General features: G+C 40.6%; 2 protein-coding genes across 4 annotated transcripts; both read right to left on the bottom strand.

Moving 5' to 3' along the window:
- Positions 1–292: 292 nt before the first annotated feature.
- Positions 293–1,811, bottom strand: LOC140278136 (gap junction delta-3 protein-like). The gene has a single exon (XM_072373073.1). The coding sequence runs from the start codon at positions 1,744–1,746 to the stop codon at positions 904–906; it is 843 nt and encodes a 280-aa protein (XP_072229174.1). The 5' UTR covers positions 1,747–1,811; the 3' UTR covers positions 293–903.
- Positions 1,812–3,189: 1,378 nt separating this feature from the next.
- Positions 3,190–17,191, bottom strand: top2a (DNA topoisomerase II alpha). Of its 3 annotated transcripts, none has more exons than XM_072373058.1 (35): positions 17,156–17,191; positions 14,334–14,480; positions 14,070–14,160; positions 13,906–13,969; positions 13,617–13,762; positions 13,147–13,244; positions 12,846–13,058; positions 12,193–12,366; positions 11,748–11,849; positions 11,498–11,635; positions 11,266–11,404; positions 11,017–11,174; positions 10,658–10,783; positions 9,961–10,071; positions 9,556–9,661; positions 9,305–9,414; positions 9,108–9,200; positions 8,908–9,022; positions 8,706–8,827; positions 7,873–8,021; positions 7,524–7,755; positions 7,283–7,417; positions 6,956–7,156; positions 6,656–6,851; positions 6,439–6,530; positions 6,193–6,342; positions 5,994–6,077; positions 5,674–5,880; positions 5,398–5,528; positions 4,626–4,777; positions 4,145–4,322; positions 4,012–4,067; positions 3,790–3,909; positions 3,462–3,682; positions 3,190–3,361 (listed from the first exon to the last, which is right to left on the bottom strand). In XM_072373058.1, the coding sequence occupies exons 1-35, from the start codon at positions 17,171–17,173 to the stop codon at positions 3,218–3,220; spliced, it is 4,719 nt and encodes a 1,572-aa protein (XP_072229159.1). In that variant the 5' UTR covers positions 17,174–17,191; the 3' UTR covers positions 3,190–3,217. The 3 variants fall into 3 exon arrangements, with proteins under 3 accessions (XP_072229159.1, XP_072229157.1, XP_072229158.1); XM_072373056.1 differs by having other exon boundaries at positions 4,626–4,790; positions 5,408–5,528; XM_072373057.1 differs by lacking the exon at positions 17,156–17,191 and adding an exon at positions 15,351–15,464 and having other exon boundaries at positions 4,626–4,790; positions 5,408–5,528.
- Between the last annotated feature and the right edge of the window lie 8,602 nt (positions 17,192–25,793).

Here is a 25,793-nt window from a genome sequence, read left to right as displayed (position 1 = left end):
TGTCCTGGACATGGACACTTCAAACGATATATACAATTCTAATGTGAATTGCTGTAGTGTATCAGTGCAAGCGTTACATTTTGATGAAATAACTTTAAAATCTCGGCTCGATTGAGCAACAGATGCCATCACAAATTGCTCCATTCATCATTTTAAGAGATTTTACAAGAAAATAATGGCATATTCGAAAAATGTGTAAATGTTTTTGTGGAAGTTTAACTTAAGAACTTCAGAGCTGTCGGAGCTGAGGTTTTCTTTTTTCGTTTGTTTTTTTTCCCATGAAATCTGTCAACATCAGCTAAGATTTGACATCAAACGGTCTTTTAAAAGGCAAACTGCTCAGAGAGGGAAGAAGTGACGGACTGACTGAAACCGAGGCAGCCTTGGTCTGTGCCAAGCTGAGTGACTAAATCGCAGCAAAAGAGAAAACAAGCATGTATACTGAAATGTTAAACTGTTCTTTTAACGTAGCCACGGTATGGTTTTCAGCTAAAAGAGAAACGGAGTCGAGGATCTGCATCACAACACATCACATAATGTTCAGATGACGCTTTAGGGTGGATTTTTTCATTAAGAAGGGGGCGCCAAAGTTAAGCCTTTGAAATGAACAAGTATTTAACACGTGTCTCCGGTATTTTCCTTAAAAAAAAAAATAAATGTTTTCCTCCTAATCTGTTTATAGTCTGCATGGTTTCATCAAACTAACGGCTCAACAAGGGCTTGCATATATCCGTCTTATCATAAGTCTCGTCTTGGCTCATTTCCTGATGTTCTGAGCTCTTCTCTAGGCATGTCCTTGTCTCCCATCAGTAAGATTCTCTCACTCATTAACAGATAAACAATTTCGAGTGAGAGGGCCCACAGACAAATACTTCAAAGTTTAAGAAGCAAACGGAGGGCCTCTCACACCATGAGAGTCCTGCTGCTCATGTATTTGCCGCTCCTGTGCTTCTGAGCGAGGCTGGAGCTCCTCCTGCTGCCTCTCACCGATCCTCCCTTCAGCTTCAAACTACTGGCCGCGCTCTCAGGCGCCGTCTTTCCTGCTGGTTTCTCCTCAAACTCCTCATGTCTGAAGTTCTGGCAGGTGCAGGAGTGCTCCGGTGTCCGTGGCTTCGGCGAGCAAAACCACTTCATGGAGCTGTAGAGAAGCTCTACACAGCTGGAAATGGCTGATATCACCCCTACGCCAAAGTAGAAGCAGAGGAAGATGGTTTTCTCTGCAGGGCGGGAGGTGAAGCAGTCCACCGTGTAGGGGCAGGGAAAGCGGCTGCAGGGGAACTGAGCCTCCACCTTGAAGCCGTATAGCCACCACTGGCCCACAATGAAGCCTATTTCTGCCACTATGCGGAAAGTCACATTTATAATGTAGAGCCTCCTTAAACGCTGGTCTTCTGTGTAGTCCTGACTGCTATTCTGGCTGAATTTGAGCCGTGTGGTCTTCTTGTTATGATGATGTGTGGCATACATGAGGAAAAGCAGGGAAGGAGTAGCGATGAGAACTATGTGAAACACCCAGAATCTGTACTGGGAGATGGGGAAAGCCATGTCGTAACACACCTGTTTACAGCCGGGCTGGAGGGTGTTGCAGGCAAACTCCTCTTGTTCATCCTCAAACAGGTCACTGGCCACAGTTCCCAGGATCAGTATCCGAAAAACAAGCATGAGTAAGAGCCAGAAGCGACCAAGCATCGGCGAGTGGGCCTGGAGATTATCAAAGAGTCCACCGAGGAAGCCCCACTCACCCATGACTGCAGCAGTGTTGGAATTGGCTCGATGGGAAAGTGAAGGCTGAACACCTGGCCTTCTCAGAGCAAAAAAGACACCAAAGTGGGCATCATCATATGCAACTCCTGGCTCATCATGGGACTAAAGAAGCCTGAGGGCCAAAGACTGGTTCGTTGCCTTCATGGGGAATGACCTGAAACCAAAAAAAAATGAAACATCAGATTATAAATCTACAGCAATTGAAACACCAAAAGTCTTTGCTTGCAAACAAAAAGCCGTTTCAGATATGAACAGAAACGGTTGAATCCCAGCTGAGACACCGCATGTTTAAAGGGACACGCCTTTGGGACCTGTGCTGACGCCTCTACACATCTGAACCTCGTTTCAAGGTTTAACATGTGATGTTGATCAGATAATAGCGAGAAAATATGTGTTCAGCCTCTAGAACTAAAGTTGACAGTTAATGATAAAACAGGTTCAGCCTGATGCGGTTGATCTACCTCACGTAGACGCAAAAGATCCACTTTGTTTCACCTTCGAAATCCTGCTCGTCCTGGAATAAAGCGAGGCAAGATTTAAATTTTTAAAAAATGTAAAAAGGGCACTGAAAGTAAGAAGCTCCTGTCCACACACCACTGAAGCGAACTCCTTTCATGCTCCCTCCAACTGGCCTGCGATTCAGGTTTTGTCGTGGCATATAATTGAGAGGGCGGCGACGCTTTAGGAAATTCCTTCTATGTCCTAATCTGCATCCACAGTCCCAGACAGAGGCGATGTTTACCCAAGAAAGGCAAACTCTTGATGAGCATTTCAAAGAGCTTCCTAAATGGCAGGAAGGATCTGTTTTAAGCTGGACCACCAGTTTCCCTGGTCACAAGGGATAACATGAGAACATATGACATAGCTCACGCATAAATCCAATAGTAGACGTAGTTGGCAATCAGAGGCATCTTAATGAGTCGCACAAGTCTTGCAGTTAGTGGTTTAAAGTTCAAGCTTTGTTATTTTAAGCAATAATCGTTTCCCTGAACCAGTACAAGCAAAGCCCTCGAGTTGCCACCGATAGCGATGATAAAGCATTGCTTACCCATCTAAATGTTCCAGTAATCTGTTCCTGTCACAGTTTGCATCACCTGCAGCTGAAGCTCCTCCTTCCTTCAAAAACATGCTGCTTGGTACTCAAGTTGGGAACGTGATTTATAGCCCAGAGGCAAACTGTTCACACAATTCACAACGCACCGCAGGGTCGATACAAACTTTATTTCTAAAAAAAGCCATAAAAATATTTACAAGACAGGACAAAAACGGAAGCAACAGGAATGTTAAAAAGAACACCTTCCGGTAATAAACTTTAGGACTTCAACTTGAACCTGAAAGTCTTTTAGGGGATGAGAAATGCTTTTTACTACAGTGCAGTCTCACGTGTGAATTAGAGAACGTCACACAAAATCCTAAACGAAAAAATATTAACAATAACTTCAAGAAAAAAGAATTAAAAATCTTCGTCTGAGTCCAGGTTGTAGGCAACAGGCTTCCGGGCACGTGAGGGTTTATCCCGCGGTGCCACGGCAACGGGAGCCGCTGCTTCTTCGTCCGAAACCTGGAAGCTGTCGTCTTCTTCCCACTTCTTGGTTTTCTACAAAAAGAAGACGCACAGGTTTCAACAAGTGAACTACAATAATTAAGATCCCTGTTATGTCTAAAGACAAATAATAAAGATCAATGTAAAAACGGACCTTTCTGCCAGCGTTCATCTTGCCCTTAAGACGTGACATGAGGTTGTCTGAGCTGCAGTCAGAGTCGTCGCTGGTGGCCTGTTTCCGTTTGCGAACAGGCTTCGCCTTTGCAGCTGGAGCTCTCTTTTCAGTCTCCGAGTCACTGGAGTCGAATGACGGGACTTTTTTGGCAGCAGGTTTGGGCTTAGAAAGAGCATCCAAGATAGAGGGCTGCTTTGCATCTAGAAGAAACAATCAAAACCAATGACTGTTAAATTGTAGCTTTGTTAGCTTCTGCAGCCGGTGCGATGCTTTATAAAAACCACGCTGAGCTCTCTGTAACTGGTACCTGCGGCCTTCTTCTTGGAAGCGGCTGGTTTCTTAGCCGGTGCAGCTTTCTTAGGTACAGCCTCTTTGGTTGTCCTTGGAGCTGGAGCCTTGGATGCAGGCACCTGATCATCAGACTGAGCTGTAAAGTTCCACAAAAAACAAATAATCAATCCAGAAGCCTTTTTTCCCGACATTTTTCCATCTCATAACACAACCAAAGCTAACTAACAGCAATACTTACAACTAGACTTGGCGCCACTTTGTTTCACCGTTGTTTTGCTCTTTGCCACTTTTTTCCTGCACACAAACAAAATTCTAAGTAAGTGACACGAGAAGCCTTTTGCTTTTAAAACCATCTATCGTGTCAAACTCACGTTGGCTCTGGAGCTTTGGGAGGTGGAGCTTCAGAGTCCACGTCACTGTCAGACAAAGCGCTGCGCTCGAGAGCAAAGCTCTCCTCATCGCTGACCACAGCTTTCCGTTTAGGAGCAGTCTTCTTCTGCCAGTCGTCAAATTCATCTTCGCTGTCAGACAGACTGTACTTCACCGGGGCTTAGACAATAGAACACAGAAAGGGCAGATTTAGCCAAGCTGTTTTCTTAAATGAGTAATTCAATCAAAAGTGACTCGCTGATTAGTCATGACAAATGACAAGATTAGCGGCAAACAGCTGCTGCAATCAGCTTGAGATAAAACAGAGATAAGTGATTAGAGCTAATCAGAGTCCGGAAACATGTCTGGAATGTTGCACCATCTCTCACAATCTGACTAACAGAACAAGTACAGCGCTGTGCATCTGGCATGAGAACTCCGCTATTATCAGGGAAACCGGCGTGGACCATCATGCAAAGTCACCTTTAGTTTTACGTTCAATCCGCTCCCTGGGGGCAACCACTTCCTCGGTCTCCATTTCACCGTCGGACACACCTTCAGACTCCTCATCCGACCACGGACTCTTCTTTGGCTTCTTGGTAACAGCCTTGAACTGGAGAGTGGTCTGTTTTCCAGTATTTGAAGCGGCTGAAAACAAGAAAAATAGTTTCACATCTTATTACAGAGGATCTAGATTGGAGTGTTTAAAGCTAAATCTAGAATCTTACTGTCTTTCATCACACAGAATAAACATGTTTAATGATGCTTACAGCATGCTCTGATACATTCTTACATACAAGTACCTAAATAATGGACAACCTGTTTGAATGTTTGCGCAGTCTTGTACTGAGAGCTTCAAACAGAACATTTCCCCACTGCTGCAGAGGGGATTATGTAACCAACATATAGTTTTGAACACATGTGCAAACAGGTGCAGATTTCTTTTCCTCCAGATATGGAGCCAGTCTCATCACTATCCTTAAAGGAATGTTTCAGCAGCTCAGATATTGAGCAGTTAGCTGTGGGTTTATGTCCACACTGCTAAGTTTTCTCTCTCTCGCCAGTGCGTAGCGTAAATCAGCGTTTTGCTCAACACTGAGAAGGCTCACTTTCAGTGGATTAACACATCGCAAGTTTATCAAACCTAAATAATAGATGCTGAATGTTTATAAAGTTCCTGTGTTGTGTTTCTCTAACAGGAAGTCTGGAAAGCACAGATGTGGAATCAACTGGGACATTTCCGTTAACTGAGAAGTCATTCTTACCTTTCTCTTTTGCCTGGGTTTTAGTTTTCTTATTCAGTCGTGCAGTCAAACCAGTTTCCTCCACTGGCTCCAAGCTGTCTGCATCCTCCCCAAACTCCATCTTCATCACGACATCTTCACTCTTCGTTGACAAATGAGGACAAAGAGGAACACGCCAGTTTAGCTTCTGACAAAAGTCAACACTTAAAAGTGCAAAATCAGATGCAGCACGGCACACGAACACCTTGTACTGTGGGATTGGCTTAATCACACATGAAAAACCCTACCTTGACTTTTTTGCCTCGCTTGCCTTCTCCTTTCTTAAGATCAGCCTTCCTGTTTGCCTCTGCTTTCATTGTGCTGGTGACGCGAGGAACAACGCGACGGCCCTGTGGTGTAGGCAGAGTCTCCTGCTTCACCTTCACCTTCACCGATTTGCCTTTCCCGGCCTTTACAGGCATAGCGGCGTTCTCCTTTTCTTTAGCCTCAAAGCGCTACACACAGGAAAGAAGATGAGAAAAAGAAATAGAAAGAGAGTCCGTGCAGTCCTCTCTAAAAACCAAATCATCTGTACCTGATGAGTTTTACAGCAAAAAACAGCAATTACCTCCAGTTCCTCTGAGAAAGCAGCAAGGTCTTCCTTCCACAAGTCTATTGGAGTCTTCTTCTTCAGAGTGTTCAGTTCTGATATCTAGAGCAATAGGGTCAGAAATGGACAAATTTACCACAAGACAAATGCATACAGATATAAAATTATTCATCCATCAATTTTAGCAAGATTGCAGCCTATAAGAGATGAAACTCACCTTGGCATCTCTCTGTTTGCACAGTTCATCTTTCTTCTCTTTGGTCAGGTACCACATGGGCATGCTCAGCAGGTAGTTGTAGTCGGGGCCTTCAGCATCGTCTTTGTCCGTTTTTTCCTCTTCGTCTTCATCCTCCATCTCCTCCTCATTCTAAAAGAATAAACACAAGACTAAACCTGTGACTAAACTGTACTGGTTCATTATGTTGGTTTTTAGCCGAATGCCATTTGATCCAGACTGTCCCACCTTCTCTTGAGCCTGTTTCCAGGATTTGACCGGGTCAGAGTCGTAGCCCATTTGTTGCAGCATGCGAATCAGTTCCTTTTTTGGCTTGTTCTCTACAAGCAGACAGACAGTGTTATCATTCTCACCAAGCAAAACCAAAAACTCACCAAAATGTTCACCTAAATAGTGGTTTCATCATGATTGGAATGGGAAAAGCTTTTTACAAGTTGCTACTAACCGATGACCAAGGTGCCCTGAATTTTCTCCAGGATGAAACGGGCCTGGTTTGAGAGCTTAGAACTCTCTGCTCCCAGCATGCCCATCAGCCAGTCCTTTCTCAGCACATAGTACTTCATCCTCAACTCAAAGAAGTCCTTGAGGATATCCTGCACCGACTCGTACTTTTTCAGGCTGCCCACGTGGTCAAACAGGACCTAAAAAGCAGGGATAAACAACGCAGACGGCTTGATGGTTTGGAAACAGACCAACATTTCTTTTCGTCGGCTGTTGTGAATGTGTTCACATGTGATCGCCTTACCATAGAATTGCAGGTGAGGGGACTCTGAAGTTTGAAGACTTTGTGAAGGCCAGCAGCCTCTGCCTCCATGAGCTTCTCTGGTGTCATCTTGACCAAGAAGCGCACTGTCGCGTCAGTGTGGTACTCCTTGTAGTCAGTGATTAGAGGAGGAACTTTCTCCGTGCCATTCAACATCGGCTCCAACACATTCTCCTTGTAGTTCTGGACCATAGAAACAATCGAGTTTAATTTGGGCCATTGTTGAGTCTCTTATCAAACAGTGCTGTAGCACATTAATATGTCTTTAATCAAGTCTCTCTGAAGACGGACAAGGCTTTAGTGACTGACCTGCGTCCAGGATTTGACAGGCAATTCAGAGATCTCAATGGTGTTGGAATCAATGATGGCCACCTCTCCACTATTCATGTACTGGTTGTCCATCACCTGGTCAATGGTGCCTCTGAAGCCTTTATAGTTTGGAAGCTATGAGAGAGAGAGAGAGTGAGGGAAAAAAAAGCCATTTCATCATACAGTTTGTACACAGAAGAACCAAAACGGCAGAATTTATAAGTCCAAGGCCTGTCCTCACCATGGGCAGGGGTTCTTCTCCATCGAGCATACGGTGAATGTTGGTGATGATCTCTCGTATGTCGTAGTTGGGAATCTTGCTGGCCCATCCTGTGCCGATGCCTTCGGCACCGTTCACCAGCACAGTGGGGATAATGGGAATGTACCATTCTGGCTCTACACGCTGATTGTCATCAAAGTTGTACTTAAGGAGGTTGTCATCCACCGATGGGAAAACAAGGCGAGCCAGTGGGCTGAAAGTACAGAAAGTTGGGCAAATCTAAAGTTAATCACTGACTATGTAAACCGTGAAATGTACCTAGAAGTGTGCAGGAGGTCTGTGGCTGGTGGGTTGCCTGATGCCTGCTGACCTGAGCATGGTGAAAATGTATCGAGGGCTGGCAGAGTCCTTGCCTCCATGCAACCTGGTTCCAAACTGTCCCAGAGGCTGCAGCAGGCTCAAGTTGTTGCTTCCTACAAAGTTCTGGGCTAAACCAATAATCGTCATCATCAGTGAGACCTGAAAATGAAAAAGAGCCGAGATTAAAACAAGAGAGGACTCCTAAACAGTGGGAGCACTATTTACTCTATTTTCCATATATAATGCTAAAAATAGCTTGATAACCCCCCCCCCCTTAAAGTGAAAAACAAACAAAACAACCTACAGAAATCACCGTACTGCTGTGTGTTTGGGCTTTGCAACTTCGTCCAGAAAGCTCATTTGAATAAGTCTATCAAAATACACTTGTTCTAATGTAGAAGTTAAGAACCTCTAGCTGCCATTTCTCTGTTCAGGTGTCATTAAACCACAGAAGAAGAAGAGAGGCAACAAGATGACAACATTAAAAGAGTGCAAAACAAAACTCAGGCTGTAGAAAAGGAGCTGTTTCTACAGAGATTGTTGGAAAAGATTATGATTATCACAACTGCTGTGATGTCATGAATGTGACACAACTTGGCATTATATCAATTTTATTTTCCTTCAAGATCTAATGTATTTGTTAGGAAATATTTTCTATTCTTAATCATGTCAATATATGTTATATATTCATCGTGTTTGTTTATTAATCGAGCATCATATAAATATAAAATATACAGTGGAAGCTTTAAAAAACAAACAAAACAACAGGCTGCACTGAGGACAATACAGCCACTATCAGCATTTTAATCTCTTTGACAAATAACTCCATTAAGGCCGTCTCACCTCTCCATGGTGGTAGGCTGACATCTCAGCCACTGAGCCAGCCAGCTGGGCCACTTTCACCTCCCGCTTGTCATTCCTCTTGAAGCAACAGAACAACACCTTCCTCTGACCTGGTTTCAAACCTGACACACACAGAATACACACATTAGACCACCCGCTTCACTTAAGAATACAAACAGTTCTCGGTGATCATTTCGCGCACCATCCACCAAGCAGGGAATGGACCTCTCATTGTCAGAGTTGGAGAAAAGCACGAGCTCCTTGTTGACAAAGTCATTGTAGGACAGGGACTTGGTCGACTGCCCGTACAGGTAATCCTGCAAGCAGATGGGAAAATAAGCATTAAGCTTCACCAAAATCAGCAGTAAAGCGCATGAAGCTCACTAACTGCTGGGCTGTTACCTCGGGCAGGTTGTGCTCCCTGCGCTGACGCCTGTTGATCATGAAGTTGGTGAGCCACACTTTTCGCTCTTCCACTTTCTTCTTGCTAAAGGCCTAGCCAAAAGGAAAAAGACACAAGCTTCAAATACTCAACCCAAGTAGTTACATCTCAGCGAGAAAGCCAGTAACTACGTCTAAACAGATGGGCAACATCTTACAAGGGTGATAGCTTCATCGTCTTCAGGTCCTGAGTACTTGAAGGGGATACGGTGTCTCTGCATATCAGAGAAGTACTCCTTGGCTTCCTGCGATGTGCTGGTTCCCAAACCTGGATAGGTAAAGACCACAAAGACAGAATAAGCGACAGCAATATAAAGACACTTTCTCCACTGCATCCATTACATTGACCAAGTATGATGGATTGCTTACTTGTCTGTGTTTTACTACCACACAGGGGTTTACAACAAACCTTTGTAGTATTTGATTTTCCAAGATTTGTGGTTAGACTGGCTCTCCTTCCATGCGTTGAATTCAGGGATACTGTAGAAAGACATCTGCGATTTCTTGAAAGATGCCTAAAGAAAAGAAACAAAATGTCAAATTGGGTATTGCCTTGTCATAGTGATAATCAATTGAGTATTATGAGGTCTGGGCACCAGGTGGCAGTATTGTTATAAATTTGGACAGCTTGCTTACAAAATGTGAGCCTTTGCCCCTGATGGAAATCCCTTTTGTCGCACATTACTTGTCGTTTTCCCACATCAGCTACTAAAAATCATTTTATGGTGGGGCTGGCAAACAGCCCAAGGTGGCAACATCCAAGTTATATGACCAAATTAAAACTGAAACGAGACTTTTATTTGAACCCACGTACCTTGATGATGGGGGTGATGAACTCTTCCAGGAAGTTATGGCGGAGCAGTGATGGCCAGTTGTGGTGGATAAAGTTGATCAGTAAACCCTTAATGTGTGAGCCATCTTGATCCTGTCACAGTAACATAAATACAGTCCAGACACATTAGTGTAAGATTAAAGCTCAGCGTCACATCAGCTGATCTTATACATGTGGGACTGCATCCATAGGGAAGAGTGGGACAACCTCATTATGATCAATCTTACTTGTATTCCAGTTCAAGAATGAGCTTAGTCTTGGATGCTGTCTCTTCCACGCCTCATGATGGCCCTTATGCTTTTACAATAGATTACAGCTATGCTGAGAGTAATGAATTACATGAACAAAGGCTCCCCCTTATTCAGCCAAGCTGAGGTTTACTTCAAGCTTCAGTAGTTCTATGAAGCTAAACAAAATTTGTATCTTTCTTTATGCCACAGCGGTGTTTGCTGTTGTCAACCTCTTTTTGTTGACTTTGAGGGGAAGATTTATCAATGATGGGATAAGCTGCAGTATTTTTCTGCACTGGGAAGGATTTATCCCAGGCGCTCTAAAATAAACAAGTGAAGGCTCTGAATTTAGCCCCTAAATTTGATCTGCCAGTGGCGTACACAGATGGAAAAACAAACAAGCATGAAAAAAAACAAACTCATAGAAGACCTTGATCAAAATAACACACCTGATCTGTCATGATCATGATCTTGCCATAACGCAGACTTTTGAGGGATTCTGGGTCACTGTAGTTCTTCTTGTACTGAAGGCCAAGAATCTTGATGATGCTATTGATTTCAGCGTTTTCCATAATCTGCAAAGGAAAGCCACACAATTCATCCTCACAGCTGTCTACATTACTGCCAGATGATGCTAAAAGGTTTTCTCTGATTCTACCAGCTGTAAACAACCCCCACCCCCTTAATCTGTGTGCGTAGAAAATCATTACAGTGTAACAAATATAACCATCCTCCTGGTCCACCGACACAAAACAGTACTAGTAACCTGCCATCAAATGACAACAAGAAAAACGCTGTTGAGGTTAACCTGTTTGTGCGAGGCCTCCCGGACGTTGAGCATCTTGCCTCTGAGGGGAAACACACCGTATCGGTCCCTTCCGACCACCCCCAGCCCAGACACAGCAAGTGTCTTGGCTGAGTCTCCCTCAGTGAGGATCAGTGTGCAGCCAATGGAGTTCTTCCCACCTGTCAGAAAACATGGTTAGAAACTCATTTCAATAATCAAGCTAAAGTGTATTAAGATTTTGGAAAAAAAAAGTAGCAAGGTTAACATTACCTGCATCATTAGCATCATCCAGTTTTGGCACACCTTTGATTTTTGTGTGCTTAACAGCAGAACATTTCTTGTTGAGCTGAGACTGAGCCTTGAACTTCACCCAGTTCATGATACTTTCCACAATCCCACAGGTCATGGCCTAAGAGTCACAGAATATGAGGAGCAATTACTTAGAGAAAGCTGAATGATTACACAGTTTGACTAATGCAGTGTGAAAGTCTTCCATAAGGACCTGCTTAATGAACTTGTCACTGAGGGGACAAGTGGACCCAAAGCTCTTCTGTTGCAGTGTCATGTTCTCTTTGGTCTGAGAGTCAAAGGTTGGGTTTTCGATGAGGCAGTTAACAAACAGCCACATGTGGTTCTTCACCTATATGGAGAAGGAGTGGAAGTATGTAAACACAGGTATGCATTTTAAGAAACACTTCAATTGTCCATCTCTCTTACAGAAGGGAAAGAAGTTTACAGTAAATCAACTGTACCTGGAAAGGCTTAACAGCCACACCAGCTTTGTTTTTCTTCTTCACCACTTCAATGAGCTTGCCAACCACCTGATCAGCCACATAGTCCACGTGTCTGCCTCCCTAAGATCCAAAGCAAAAAAAAAAACCCAAGATAAAACCCATTTGTAGAATAAATGTGGTAAATCTTAATCACAGTGACACTAAGTGGCCTGGAAAGCAGCCAAACCTGTACTTAACTGCCAAAAACAACGGTCTAGTATTTCAGAGTGAATATGCTTTATAGATCCTCTTTATAGATGTGGCTGACAAAGCAAGAAAGTTATGATTGGCACAGTATTCTAACAAACCACTTAAAATCTTAAATTGATCATTTGGCATGCAAGTAAGAATCCACAACCAATTCATTAATTACGCCTTTACACAATTCATGCACTACAAAGAGTCTAATACAACGACACGTTACCTTTGTTGTGGCAATACTGTTGACAAAGCTGACTTGCTGAAAACCTTTCTCACTCATGGTGAGGCAGACCTCCCAGCGCTCATTGACAGTCTCATGGATCACAGTGAGGGGACCTCCCAGCTCATCCACCTTGTCCTTCACGTACATATCCACGTAGCTTCGAAAACTTGTAACCTGGAGTTTGAGAGCAAGATTTATCCCTTACTCACTTAACAAAAAATATATTTATATACATATATATAAAATATATATCAAGCATACACCTATTGTCACAATAATAATACTACATGAGGCTATACACAAAGTTTGCTCCACTGGAAAAAAAGATATTATTTAAAAAAGTTAAGACGAAAGCACACAATCATGGAAAAGCCCAGAAGTTTCATTTTTTTCTTAAGATATTATAAGCATCACAATGCTCAAAAGCTGGCAGTGTTTACTTCTACCACTTGTCTCTGAATTACACACCAAGGCTCCAAACACTTAAGGAGAGTCCTGACAGAGCCAATGGATGGACCCTAACAACTGTGACTTTTCTTACCTTAAAGAAATCAATCTGAGATGTATTTCAGCTTCAAACCTTATAACTGACTTTGACATAAGTCCCTCATTGACAATATTTCAACCACATTTATGTATATTAATTGTCTTACCGGCAGCCTCTTGCCATTGAAGAACACCTTGACACCCTTGGAGGATCCAGCAATGTCGTAGGCCCTCCTGGTCATCAGAGCTACAGTGTCTTTGTCCAAGACGCTCATCTTAAACTTGGAAAGATCTGGCCTGAAGGTGATGCAAGTGTATTCCTCCCCTTCAAAAGGTTTGATGTTTGAATCCCCTGTTCTGCCCATGTTATCATACCAAGTCTGGATCACATACAAGAATTGTTAATGGGCATATTTTACTAGTTGGAATGTAAACAAAAAGGCAAAGGTGGTTCATTGTTCTTCCTACCTGCTTGAAAAACTTTTTTGACTCTTTACAGGCAGTCTCGACGGTGAACTTTGTACTGAAGATGTTGCAAAGCTTAGCACCATATCCATTACGTCCACCTAAAGAACGAGTATGGATGTCAGTTGTTATATGTTTGGAGAAAAAGACGTTTCTTTGATCAGGGATTCACTTCAAACTCCATTACAGTAAAATCTATGCACTTATTAACGTCATCATCAGTAATAACTCTAACAAACGGATTCAGGCCATTTTTATTTACACTTTAAACAGCATGAGCAAATGTTGCTCATGTTGCTGACGACTCCAGATTTGTTGTACCTCAGCAATGTCTTCACATGTCATGATTTCAAACAGTTCAATAATGAGCAAAATGCAATCAGACCCAATGTCCAAGAGGTCCTGAATCTAGAATAATAAACTATAATAAAATATTCTGCACTATCATAAAATTAAAAAACAGTCGGTCTCACCAGTGACTTTCTTCTCATCATCATCATAGTTACTGGAGGTAAGGAGCTGTCCAAAGATGAGGGCAGGCACATAAACCTTCTCCACCTTGTGCTGCACCACGGGAATCCCCTTCCCATTATTCCATATGCTGATGGTGTTGTTTTCACTAAGAAAACACACATATGATATGATATATATATATTATACACATAAAGGTAAGCTGTACCGGCCAACAAGCAAAGAGACATTGGTAGAATTCCAATGCATTTTAAGACCTGAACTGGTGGTGCAGTGTTATAAATTACTCACACATCAATGTTGACTTTAATGCAGGACATGCTCTTGTCCCTCTGCTTATTGTCAGCCGCATTTACTGGTGGGGGAATTTAACAAAAAGGGTTTAAGCAAAGATGGCCCTTTCACAAGATGTCAAACATCATATATCATTTAAATTGAGAAAGCCATTTACTCACCGAGGATCTCGTCAAAAATCTTGTAAAGCCCAGGCACAAACGTCACATCGCGACAGTTCAGTCCAACATCCGCATCATACACCCACATTTGCTAAAAGAAGAAGTCAGTTAATGATGTTTGTACGTTCTACTTTGCTCCCCTAGTCAACATGCTGCTGCAGCACTGGAGTGAAAACAAAAATTATTCACATTAAATCCTGCAAGATTTACCCAAAGGTCCTACATCCATGCATATTTGTATAAATATGGCCAGATATTGCTTACTTGAGTCACAGGCTCTACAGAGCCTATGTAGGAGTCCGGTCTGAGCAAAATATGCTCCAGCTGCGTCTTTTTCTGATAGATCCTTTCCACTGACAGCCGCTTGTCATCTTTCTTTGTTTTTGCCACTGGCTTGTTTTCCAAAAAGGCCTGTTGGACATGACACAAGGTTATCATTTAATTTAAACTGCAGGTCAAGACAGGAGTTTGTATCCCTATAATGACAAACAAGATCTGCAGTATCACTGTATCAAACAGCTTCACACCACTATGACGATTCACAGCTGAATTCTAATTTAGACTAAACAGAACCTCCGAAGGTTTATGTTGATGAAGATTATCGGTAATGATGATCCTAAGAGCTTGAATAAGGGAAGAAGTCCAGTTGCCCTTATTCAAGCTCTTTAAATTGTTGTTAAAGTGCTGTTTTGTCATTTCACCAATGTACAGTATTTGGAACTCAAGCACAAGCTGATGTTTATTTGTCATATACACAATAAAAGACAGTGCTTAATATTGGGTAATGAAAATCTTATTTTGCGACTTCCCAACCAAAAGAACACATCTTACTTTTTTGTTGTTGTTTTTCGGAAGTAAAAATGGAAGTAATCTTTAGCCTGAGATGCATGCAATATATTGGCTACACCATTGTAATAGGCAAAGAAAGAAATGCAGCTTTATCTAAATGTATAGTTTATGTTTTAGACGAGAGTATTGATCCCAGTGCTGAACAACATTTGTGGTAATCACTGTGCCATGTGTCTGAGAAGGGATGCATTACGTTACTGAAAGGGGTACCACTAAGCAAAGCTAGGTTTTTGATCAGTGCATGTTGCACAGTCCGGTTGCAAGTATTTAAATCACGAACTACAACTTCTTACATATGGTAAACGAGACTTCTGCTAATGTAGCTAAGTGATGTTAGCTAGCTACCGTTAACCGTTACTAAGATGCTTTTACAACGAGTTGCAGTCGGCAAACAAGTAAAAGCAGGAAATATCAAACTGACAGTGAAATTACCTCCAGCGGTTCAGCCATTCTTCTTGTATTTATCACTTATAATTTGATAAACAAGTACTAGCTAACCCTCAAAATAACTGTGGAACCTTTTGGTCGCTAAGGGAAACAAGGAACCACTTTGTATATTGGTAATTTTGTTTCACAGTCTCCCGCCGATTGTGTTCGCCAATCAGACGACGGACCTCGTGATGCTTTCCTCCAATGATGAACGTGAAACCACCTCTCTTCTAGTAAAGAACCAATAGTTGACAGCTAAAGCAGTTTAGACCCGCCCATCTTGTGTTTCACAGCCAATCAACTTATCTGGTTTAAAAAAAGAATTAAATATGTGCTAGAAATAAATGCACAAAGCAAATGTCCTAAATAATCTGATATTAACTGTCCACAAAACTATATTTGTCAATTATAACAACTGTTATAGCTTAGAAAAAGAATATTATGATGATACAGCCATACACATTTAGACCTTATATTAACAGTTTATTGACTGTCCACCAGTGTGCTTATACAATTACATACCGTTTCAGAGCAAAACAGCATTAGAATCCAACTTGATTTGCAACCCACTCATCAGGGACCAGTTTTCGTATTATCTTTTTTAAAGTTTACCATGTCCTTTGAATCCTAATGTGATTAGAATTTACAGGGATCAGAGAAACGATGTAAATCTCAGCTTCGTAATCAATTCAGGATTTGCAATCAAAAAATAAGTTGCAGTGTTTTAATTTACATCTAATTTTGACTTGATTTTGGTGAAAAGGGGAAAGACGCCCACAGTTTTAATAACCTAAAGATTGTTGACACCTGTTGTTTTCTTAAGGTAAAAACCTTTACTGAAATTCAGACTGTTTTTACCACTGGCTTGTTTTCCAAAAAGGCCTGTTGGACATGATACAAGGTTATCATTTCATTTAAACTGCAGGTCAAGATAGGAGTTTGTATCCCTATAAAGACAAACAAGATCTGCAGTATCACTGTATCAAACAGCTTCACACCGCTATGACGATTCACAGCTGAATTCTAATTTAGACTAAACAGAACCTCCGAAGGTTTATGTTGATGAAGATTATCGGTAATGATAATCCTAAGAGCTTGAATAGGGGAAGAAGTCCAATTGCCCTTATTCAAGCTCTTTAAATTAACTTATACATACGATAAGTGCTGTTTTGTCATTTCACCATCTACCTTTACTTTCCAAATGAGAGGTTGCATCTAATGTACAGTATTTGGAACCCAAGCACAAGCTGATGTTTATTTGTCATATACACAATAAAAGACAGTGTTTAATATTGGGTAATGAAAATCTTATTTTGCGACTTCCCAACCAAAAGAACACATCATACTTTTTTGTTGTTGTTGTTTTTCGGAAGTAAAAATGGAAGTAATCTTTAGCCTGAGATGCATGCAATATATTGGCTACACCATTGTAATAGGCAAGGAAAGAAATGCAGCTTTATCTAAATGTATAGTTTATGTTTTAGACGAGAGTATTGATCCCAGTGCTGAACAACATTTGTGGTAATCACATATGGAACTGTGCCATGTGTCTGAGAAGGGATGCATTACGTTACTGAAAGGGGTACCACTAAGCAAAGCTATGTTTTTGATCAGTGCATATTGCACAGTCCGGTTGCAAGTATTTAAATCACGAACTACAACTTCTTACATATGGTAAACGAGACTTCTGCTAATGTAGCTAAGTGATGTTAGCTAGCTACCGTTAACAGTTACTAAGATGCTTTTACAACGAGTTGCAGTCGGCAAACAAGTAAAAGCAGGAAATATCAAACTGACAGTGAAATTACCTTCAGCGGTTCAGCCATTCTTCTTGTATTTATCGCTAACAATTTGATAAACAAGTACTAGCTAACCCTCAAAATAACTGTGGAACCTTTTAGTCGCTAAGAGAAACAAGTAACCACTTTGATATTCGAAATTTTGTTTCACCGTCTCCCGCCGATTGTGTTCGCCAATCAGACGACGGACCTCGTGATGCTTTCCTCCAATATTGAACGTGAAACCGCCTCTCTTCTAGTAAAGAACCAATAGTTGACAGCTAAACCAGTTTAGACCCGCCCATCTTGTGTTTCACAGCCAATCAGCTTATCTCGTTTAAAAAAGAATTAAATATGTGCTAGAAATAAATGCACAAAGCAAATGTCCTAAATAATCTGATATTAACTGTCCACAAAACTATATTTGTCAATTATAACAACTGTTATAGCTTAGAAAAAGAACATTATGATGATACAGCCATACACATTTAGACCTTATATTAACAGTTTATTGACTGTCCACTAGTGTGTTTATACAATTACATACTGTTTCAGAGCAAAACAGCATTAGAATCCAACTTGATTTGCAACCCACTAATCACGGACCAGTTTTCGTATTATCTTTTTTAAAGTTTACCATGTCCTTTGAATCCTAATGTGATTAGAATTTGCAGGGATCAGAGAAACTATGTAAATCTCAGCTTCGTAATCAATTCAGGATTTGCAATCAAAAAATAAGTTGCAGTGTTTTAATTTACATCTAATTTTGACTTGATTTTGGTGAAAAGGGGAAAGACGCCCACAGTTTTAATAATCTAAAGATTGTTGACACCTGTTGTTTTCTTAAGGTAAAAACCTTTACTGAAATTCAGACTGCTCATAGATGCAAAATCTTACTTGCAAAAGAGGGCAAGTAAAAAAGAGCGCGCTCCTCGTTGTGTGATGTTCCTCTTTTTACCAAAGTGCTAATTTTGCTTTATTTATCAATATCTGTCCTCTGCAAGTCTCTTTCTCTTATATGTCACACACATTTGCACACATTGGATACACACATGATAGTTGCCTAAAAGCTACTCTTTGGTTAATGGATTTATTTTCCCAGAGGAGTGCTGTTGTGTTTTAATGATATCCTGTGGCTGATGTGTTTTTTAGCTATGTATCATTCAAAGCTTTTCTTCTCTTACTGCTGTGTTCTGCTGAGGTAAACATAGTCACAGGTTTAATGTTTCAAGGGAGCAACACATAGAGCAAGTTGGATTTTATTCAATACTAAGAAAACATAGGTCATCATATTTCTGACTCAGTGGCTTTCAATCAATGGAAAAGCAGTAACCTGATTTATCTAACCAATCCACCATTCTTATCAGTCTTCCTCTGCTATGTTGCCCACTCATCTGACCTTGGCATAATAATAGGATGGAGCCACTTGCCAGCAGGTGCAATGTGTGAACACAGGTAAACCCACAACACATGAATCAAAGTGCAAGCACACATCACTGTTTGACTGCGCACCTTATATCTTCAACCACAAAGAGACATTTATCCCCTTCAACGTATATGAAAGTTTCCCTCTTTCTGACATTGCATTGTGGAATGGACCTGTTATTTCCATAATTTAATGTTTTTAATTCCTCCGCTGCTGGAAAAGAGAAAAAGTGGCATTAAAATGTTGTATTTTTCCAACCAAAGTAGAGAGTAACTGTGACCACCTACAGATGAGGATTTAACTTCTTTAAGAACACTGTAATGACTATAATCTCAACCTAGATTAGCACAGTACTGTTGAGTGGCATATCAAACACATATTTGCTTATTACAGACAGTTTGAAGAAGATCAGCACCACGCTCATGTCCATTCATTAAATACGAGGCTTCGTAAAGATGAGAAGAGAGTTTAGCTTATGACTAATAGCCTTGACAGATGAAAAAGGAGCCAGTCTTGATACAAAGTATTAAAAAACAAACCAGGACCTCTGAAAGCTACAATTTAAGATAATGTATTCGTTTTTCAAATTCACAAAAAAAAAAGAATGTAAAGAGATACATTTGTGGTTTTAAATTGGTTTTTGCTTTAGTTGCCCTAAAGCATATCTTCCGTTCGGGGTCTCCTCACAAAACCAAGATGTTAAACTGGAGGCTGTAATTTGATCCCTGGTGTCAGCCTCCTGAGACAGCAAATTGGTAGTTTTCATTCGAAGTCTGATGCTTTTCATTTTCTTAAATTCATGAAAATGTTTTGCTTCCGCATCAACAAGCAATTACTGACTTGCGAGAGCACAATAGGGGAGCGACTGTAGTGACTGAGATGGAGTCAGCTACAGAAAATAGCACGACAAAGCTTATGTGATGGAATACCTAAGAAGTTCCATAGGAAAAATTCAAATTCTCCAAATGAAACCCTATTTGGTTTGAAAGTGAAGCATTCCAGTTTAAAGGAGAAAGAGTTTCATTACAAGCATGAATTCCAATTATTACATGTCACAGGTGGTTTTGATAATCATTCCAATGTCCGTAACTTCCACACTGCAGGTTTATGGTATAAGTATACATCCTGACAAAATAATAAAGAGTAGAACAATATAAGTAGAGGATGTTCCATCAACTGCTGCCAAGACTTTTAGTAACTTTTGAAGTGCATCTATTATAAGAATGCATTATTTTCAGTTAATCTTCAATTCAGTTGCACATTTCATTAATTGCAGCCATGCCATTAATATTCTAACCCTGTGACACACTCGCATAGACCTCCTCTTATCAAACACAAGTGGGCAGTTTGAAACTGGGAATACTAAGTACTTAGCATCCAAAAATAGTCACCCTGCAAAGTAGATGGAAGGGCTCTCAGTACCACCTGCTTTCCTGTTTATTTATTGATGGCTCTGTGTTTTCTTTTGCCTGATGAAGCTTGACTGTCGGCAAAGTGGGGTATAGAGAACCTTAAAGTGTCACAGCTATGTTGGTATCTGTCTGAGGGGCTGTTCACCGTGGCTTGACGGCCTTTTGACACATAAGGACAAAGTGTGATGGGTAAACGGGCTCCTATCAACAACACTTGACAAGGATGTCAGAGCTCCCTTTTACGGGTTCCATAAAATATAAAACAATTGAGAGCTCTTGACAACGGACATTTTAAACTGCGCTTTTTATACGGATAGATTCAGAATGTCGGGAGTCATTTTCTTATTGATGGACCAAGGCTAGCTGCCACCTGCTTCCAGTCTTTATGATGAGCTAAGCAAACAGGCAGCAAGAAGAGAGAGTGTTAGCGTTCTTCTAGCTCTGCCCCTGCTTTATCGATAAAATGTTTCAACCTGCATGGTTATTCTTTGAGGAGAGTCAGTGCTAGACTTGGCAATGTGTGTCCTTCCATAAAGTGTGCTTAAGTCAGTTTACTTAACTTCAACCCACATTTTCCGAGAACTACAGTATTTGCTGACACAGACTACACCCATGGCTCCCTGTGGGAGTTTAATGACCAACAGCAAATAGGGCATGGTGAGCAACTTTTCTCTTTTTTTTTATAGCTCAGTCGGTTTAAGATTTTCAGGCTGAATGTTCAATATTTGTAAATATTTCATCTTTTGACATGCCATAAACCTCTGAAGAGTTTCTGTGTTCAAGGCTGTAATTCTGCATCTGAGTCAGACCTGTAGCGTTTGCAACACCGAAGTCCATGTTTTTTTCCTTTCAGCACATGTTTTGACCGTCACATTTCCAGCTGTGTCCTTGAAGTCCACAACATGACCTTTAAGGTGAACACCCCTCCCTGGCTGTCATTGTGAATACGTCTGAGACAAACAATAAAGGACTGAGAGTAATTAATCACTTCAAAAGGGCAGTGGAAAAAAGCGTCAGCCACCCCTGTCCTGAGTTGGCAGCCAACTTCAGCAAACTATAACAACTTAACTTTTAAGAGGCTGTAAATAAGCCTAAAATCTGACACCCCATCATGCGCACTTGCTGTTGCAAATATTGCCACAACGTGTTTCTCAAACTTAACAGTAATTTCAACCCTTTTTTGTCTGTATGTTTAACATATGAGCAGTTCAAGCAAGCGCTTTCTCATCTTCTAGTATTACAAAGCTAATGTCACAGCCCTTATCTGATTTAGATCTAGTTTCTTTATACTGTGGTGCTCACTGACAAACGTTAACATGCACCGAACAAAGAAGGTGAACATAGTAAACACCGATGCAAAGCATGTTAGCATAAACCATGCTGACATTGTTACCGTGACTACTCGAATACTGATGCTAGCATTTAGCTCAAAGCATAACTATCATTATACCCTTGTTAAAGCTTTGAATACTCACAACAAAAGGTTTGCTATAAGACACGAAACATAGTTTATCACACAAATTTACGTTAATGACTTTAGTGAACACCTTTTAAGCAGGAAAGCCACTTTCAGGCTCTCTTTCATTAGTCTGAGAAACTGAAAATATGAGCTTTACGTATAAAATACGTTTATTTTACATTATTTTTCAGGGAAAAAACTAAAAATAAAACCCATTTTTTAAAAAAAAGGTTGGACTGCTGTGTACAATGTGGGCAATTATTTGCAAATCTCATAAACTAATTTATTTTTATTGATAATAAAGGACAGAGAAAACATATCAAATGTTGAAAGTGAGACATTTCCCTATTTCTTGAAAAATATTACCACTTTGTAGCTTCTTTTAACAACAGTCTGTGAACATGCGATCCTAGCTGCTTAACAGGTATTCTTTGTCATTTTTCTGTGTCATCATTCACCAAATCTTTTCAACTAGGGAAAGGTCTGAGCTCCAGGCAGGTCAGTCTAGAACCCGTGAAGCCATGCTGTTGTACTAGATGCAGCATGCACTTTGGCAGTGTCTTTCTGAAATATATGAGGCCTTCCCTGAAAAAGGTGTTGTCCAGATGGGAGCATTTCTTGCTGTAAAACTTGCATATATCTTTGAGCATTAATGGAGCCTTTTCATATGTGCAAGCTGTCAGTTCCATTAGGCACTAATGCACCCCTATGCCATTAGAGATTCAGGCTTTTGAACTGAGCGCTGATAACAAGCCAGGTGGTTCCTTTCCTGTTTAGCCCTGAGGATGCTTTGACCAAGAATTTCAAATTTCGATTTGTCTGACCACAGAACATTTTTCCTCCACGCCTCAGTCCATCTTAAATAAACTTTGTCTTAAAAAAAATATGGCAGCATTTGTGCATTATGTTCATTTGTGGCTTGTTCTTTGTGTGATAGAGCTTTAACCTGCATTTGTGTTTGTCACGTCAAACTGTGTTTACAGCAAATTATTTCTGAAAGGATTCCCCATCAGAATCATGCCTGTTTTTTAATGCAGAGCAGCCCAAGGGCATGAAGATCCCAGCCATCTGATACTGATTTCTGGCTGTGTCCCGTGCGCACAGAGATGTCTCCAGACTCTTTGAATCTATATTGGATATTGTGTAACGTAGATGATGGAATAGTAAAACTCATTATAATTTTACGACGAGGAACTTCATTCTGAAACTTTTTCTAAAATATACAGATGCATCTTTTTGCAGATTGATGAACATCTGCTCATCTTTATTTCTGTACCTCTGCCTGAGAAACTAGTTATTGGTATACCCATATCATGTTACTGACCTATTGCCAATTAGCCTAATTAGTTGCAACATGTTACTTCAGCTGTTACTTTTTTGTGCCACTTTCTTTTCCAGTCTTTTGTTGCCCCATTTAACGTTTTTGAGATGTGTCGCTGCCATCGAATTCCAGATGAACTAATCATTTTCCATGTTAAACTGTGAAGGAAATATTGGTTTATGTGATTTGAAAAACACTGCATTCTGTTTTTATTACCACTGTACACAGTATCGCAATTCTTTGGGCTTGGTGTTGTATTTTTCACCCCTGAAGGGGGGGTGTATTCTCAGGGGTACCTGTAATGAACTCTTCATTTTACGTATGAAGAGTTCATTACTCTTCATACGTAAAACCTCAAGGTCAGCTTCAGCTCTGTTTTGTATACCTTTGTTTCCAAAGAAACCATACTGAAAATGCATGTATTAATACATTATACTTAATATAATCAACTACATGGGATGTATCTTTCATGATTTCTCTGAACTATTAATAAAGTTTGTAACTTTTCATGCCTTTGTGGGGTGATTACATAAAATGTATGGTGTTTGTCCAAGCCTCAATAATCTTGCACCAACAAAAGTCACCAGACTCCTTTGGCCGAAATAATAATTTCACTCTGCAGAACATGGCAGTTGTTTGGATGATAACCTGTTAAAACCCTGAAGACAAACGGTAACAGCAGAATTCCTTTCTTCAGCCTGCCAAAACAGATGATTTTGTTAAAAGAGCCTTGTAACTGTCAAAAGTGATACTGCTCTTGTTGGATCAAAATCTTGAATAAATGTATAGTTTATATAGAGATGGGTTAATAAAATGTAACCTTTTCTTCACCTGGCAGAGCTGACCAATCAGGGGAGGCAGATAATTCCAGAGTGGAGGTCTTAAAGATATAGAAACTACAACATTTCGGACAGATATTGAATAAGAATCCTACTACAATGTGAGAAAAACAATGTTTTTCCACCACAAAAGGATGTCTATAGCAGATCAATAAAAGAATATTAGGAATCAGTAAATGAACATAAGTTCTTTAAAAATGGCATAGCCTTATCTTTATGGAAACACCTTTCAAGAATTGTGAATTACAAACAACATCAACCACTTCCAGATTGCCAGTTGACCACAAAACTATTAATAATCTGCTTTTGCTGGGGATTTAAGACTCCAGGCCTTGTGGTTGAATGCTTTTAATAAGATTCAACCATCCATAGCTCTGTCAGAGGGGAATTCAACAAGGCTCAAATGAATATCACAACACTTTCATATGGGAACTCCATTGTTTCCTTAATGTCAGTGATATCAGACTTCAAAGACAGGACTCTTCACAGGCAGGCTGAAGTGATGTGACCTGCCTGAAACTTGCAGTAGCAGGGAAATCCTTTTAACACACTGTTCTCACAGCTTTTGATTAAAAAGGTTCAAGACAGGCAAGGAAATAAATAAATAAAACAGGTTAATGTCGTATTCACAAAGACATGGCGGGACTTTGATCTTGCTCAGGGATGTGGTGTAAGCTGGGAGCTAAAGGTGTGTGTGTTCGTGTGTACTTAAGGTTATATTGTGCTTACTGGTATGCATGTAGGTGACTTTCTGTGAGCAAGCTGTGGAAAGCAGGATCGAAAAATGAGAATGAAAGAGAAAGATCTTATTAATATGAGTCCTTTTGTTCCTCTGCAACTCAGGGCACGCAGAGGTGACACTGTTAAAACTTTGTACAAGCATTTTTTTAAGGCAAATTCTCACTCAGCACTTTGCCTTCATGGCTTAATGTCAGCTTGCAGGTGTGTCACCTGCAAAGGTGTCAGAGAATGCCTGAATCTGTTTTGAAATATTTGACAGACTAGATGAAAAGAGTTAACTAGATGGAAAAAAACGAAATTCTAACCCACTTGAAAGGGTAGTCTAACAGGACTAATGCTTGGTTTTTAATGCAGAGCCTGTAGCTGCCAACTACACTGGAGCATTTGGGGTAATCTGATAAAGCTGGGAAAGACTGCCTGCCAGTGCACTCTCCTCTGTCGATGAGGAACGTAATCCTGTTTTCTGCTGTTTCCCTGTCATATGCTTTTCCACCTATCTGATCTTCCTCTAATTGACAAGAACAGAATGATAATCACAAGGCTGTAAAGGGAGCAGCAAGAATGAAAATAATATTTTATGTGACACACGTGTATTATGTTGGCTTTACTACCAACTAGACACTAATAGGACAAAAATAAAAATGAAATTAGAAAAAGCTTGCTTCAAACCAAAACAATAAAAAAGAAAGCAATCATCCTAATTACTGTCATAACAACAAAAGGATATGTTGGGAGACATTTTTCCTGTAAATGGCCTATGATATGATCAAAGAGCACTGAAATATGATTATAGATGCATTAAAATCTTGCATTTAAAGTCATAAATATCAAAGATGTTTGTGTTTCTATTTCTGTCATCCGCACATTGATCACCAGAGAAGCTCATTCACCGATTTCTTACAGTGTTTGCAACTTAGATTTTACTGGACTGACTCAGAAAGATATATGACACGAAATTCAAAGTATAAGAAAGAAAGAAAGAAAGCAGTTGATCATAAGTACTCTGCCAGGAAGTACCAGCGAAAGAGTTTAGGTGTAGTATCCTACTTTATTGATTTTAATTCCTTTAAGACCTTACGACGAGCTGCTTGGCTGACTCTCCCACGTCTTTTCTCATCGTGGATTTGATTGGGCTTCCTTATCGGCAGGCAGCAGGCAGGAAAAGGGACGCACAAAGATCCACAGTCCTGGCAGCCAGGCTGCATGTTTGAAACAACAAGCCTCAGATCAAGCATGATTAGTGCAGGCTGCCAGTCTGGCCGCTCCATTTGTGAGCATTTCACTGTGTATGAGATCATTTCTGTGTATTTGTATTGAGTGGGAGTGGGAGGGGTACTCATTTACAGGCACCTGATGCATCATGCACATCAAATCCACTTCATGCTCGGCAATCAACAGATGCATGTGAATGCATTAAGTTAGACCATTACATAAAATGCAGCCAACTGTATGCCCCTCCACGGCCTTCCC

Source organism: Leuresthes tenuis, unplaced genomic scaffold, assembly GCF_036924035.1.
Source record: "Leuresthes tenuis unplaced genomic scaffold, fLeuTen1.0.hap1 SCAF_20, whole genome shotgun sequence".
Classification (NCBI taxonomy): domain Eukaryota; kingdom Metazoa; phylum Chordata; class Actinopteri; order Atheriniformes; family Atherinopsidae; genus Leuresthes; species Leuresthes tenuis.
The sequence above is the reverse complement of the archived record's forward strand: the minus strand, read 5'-3'. Positions and strand labels throughout refer to the sequence as shown.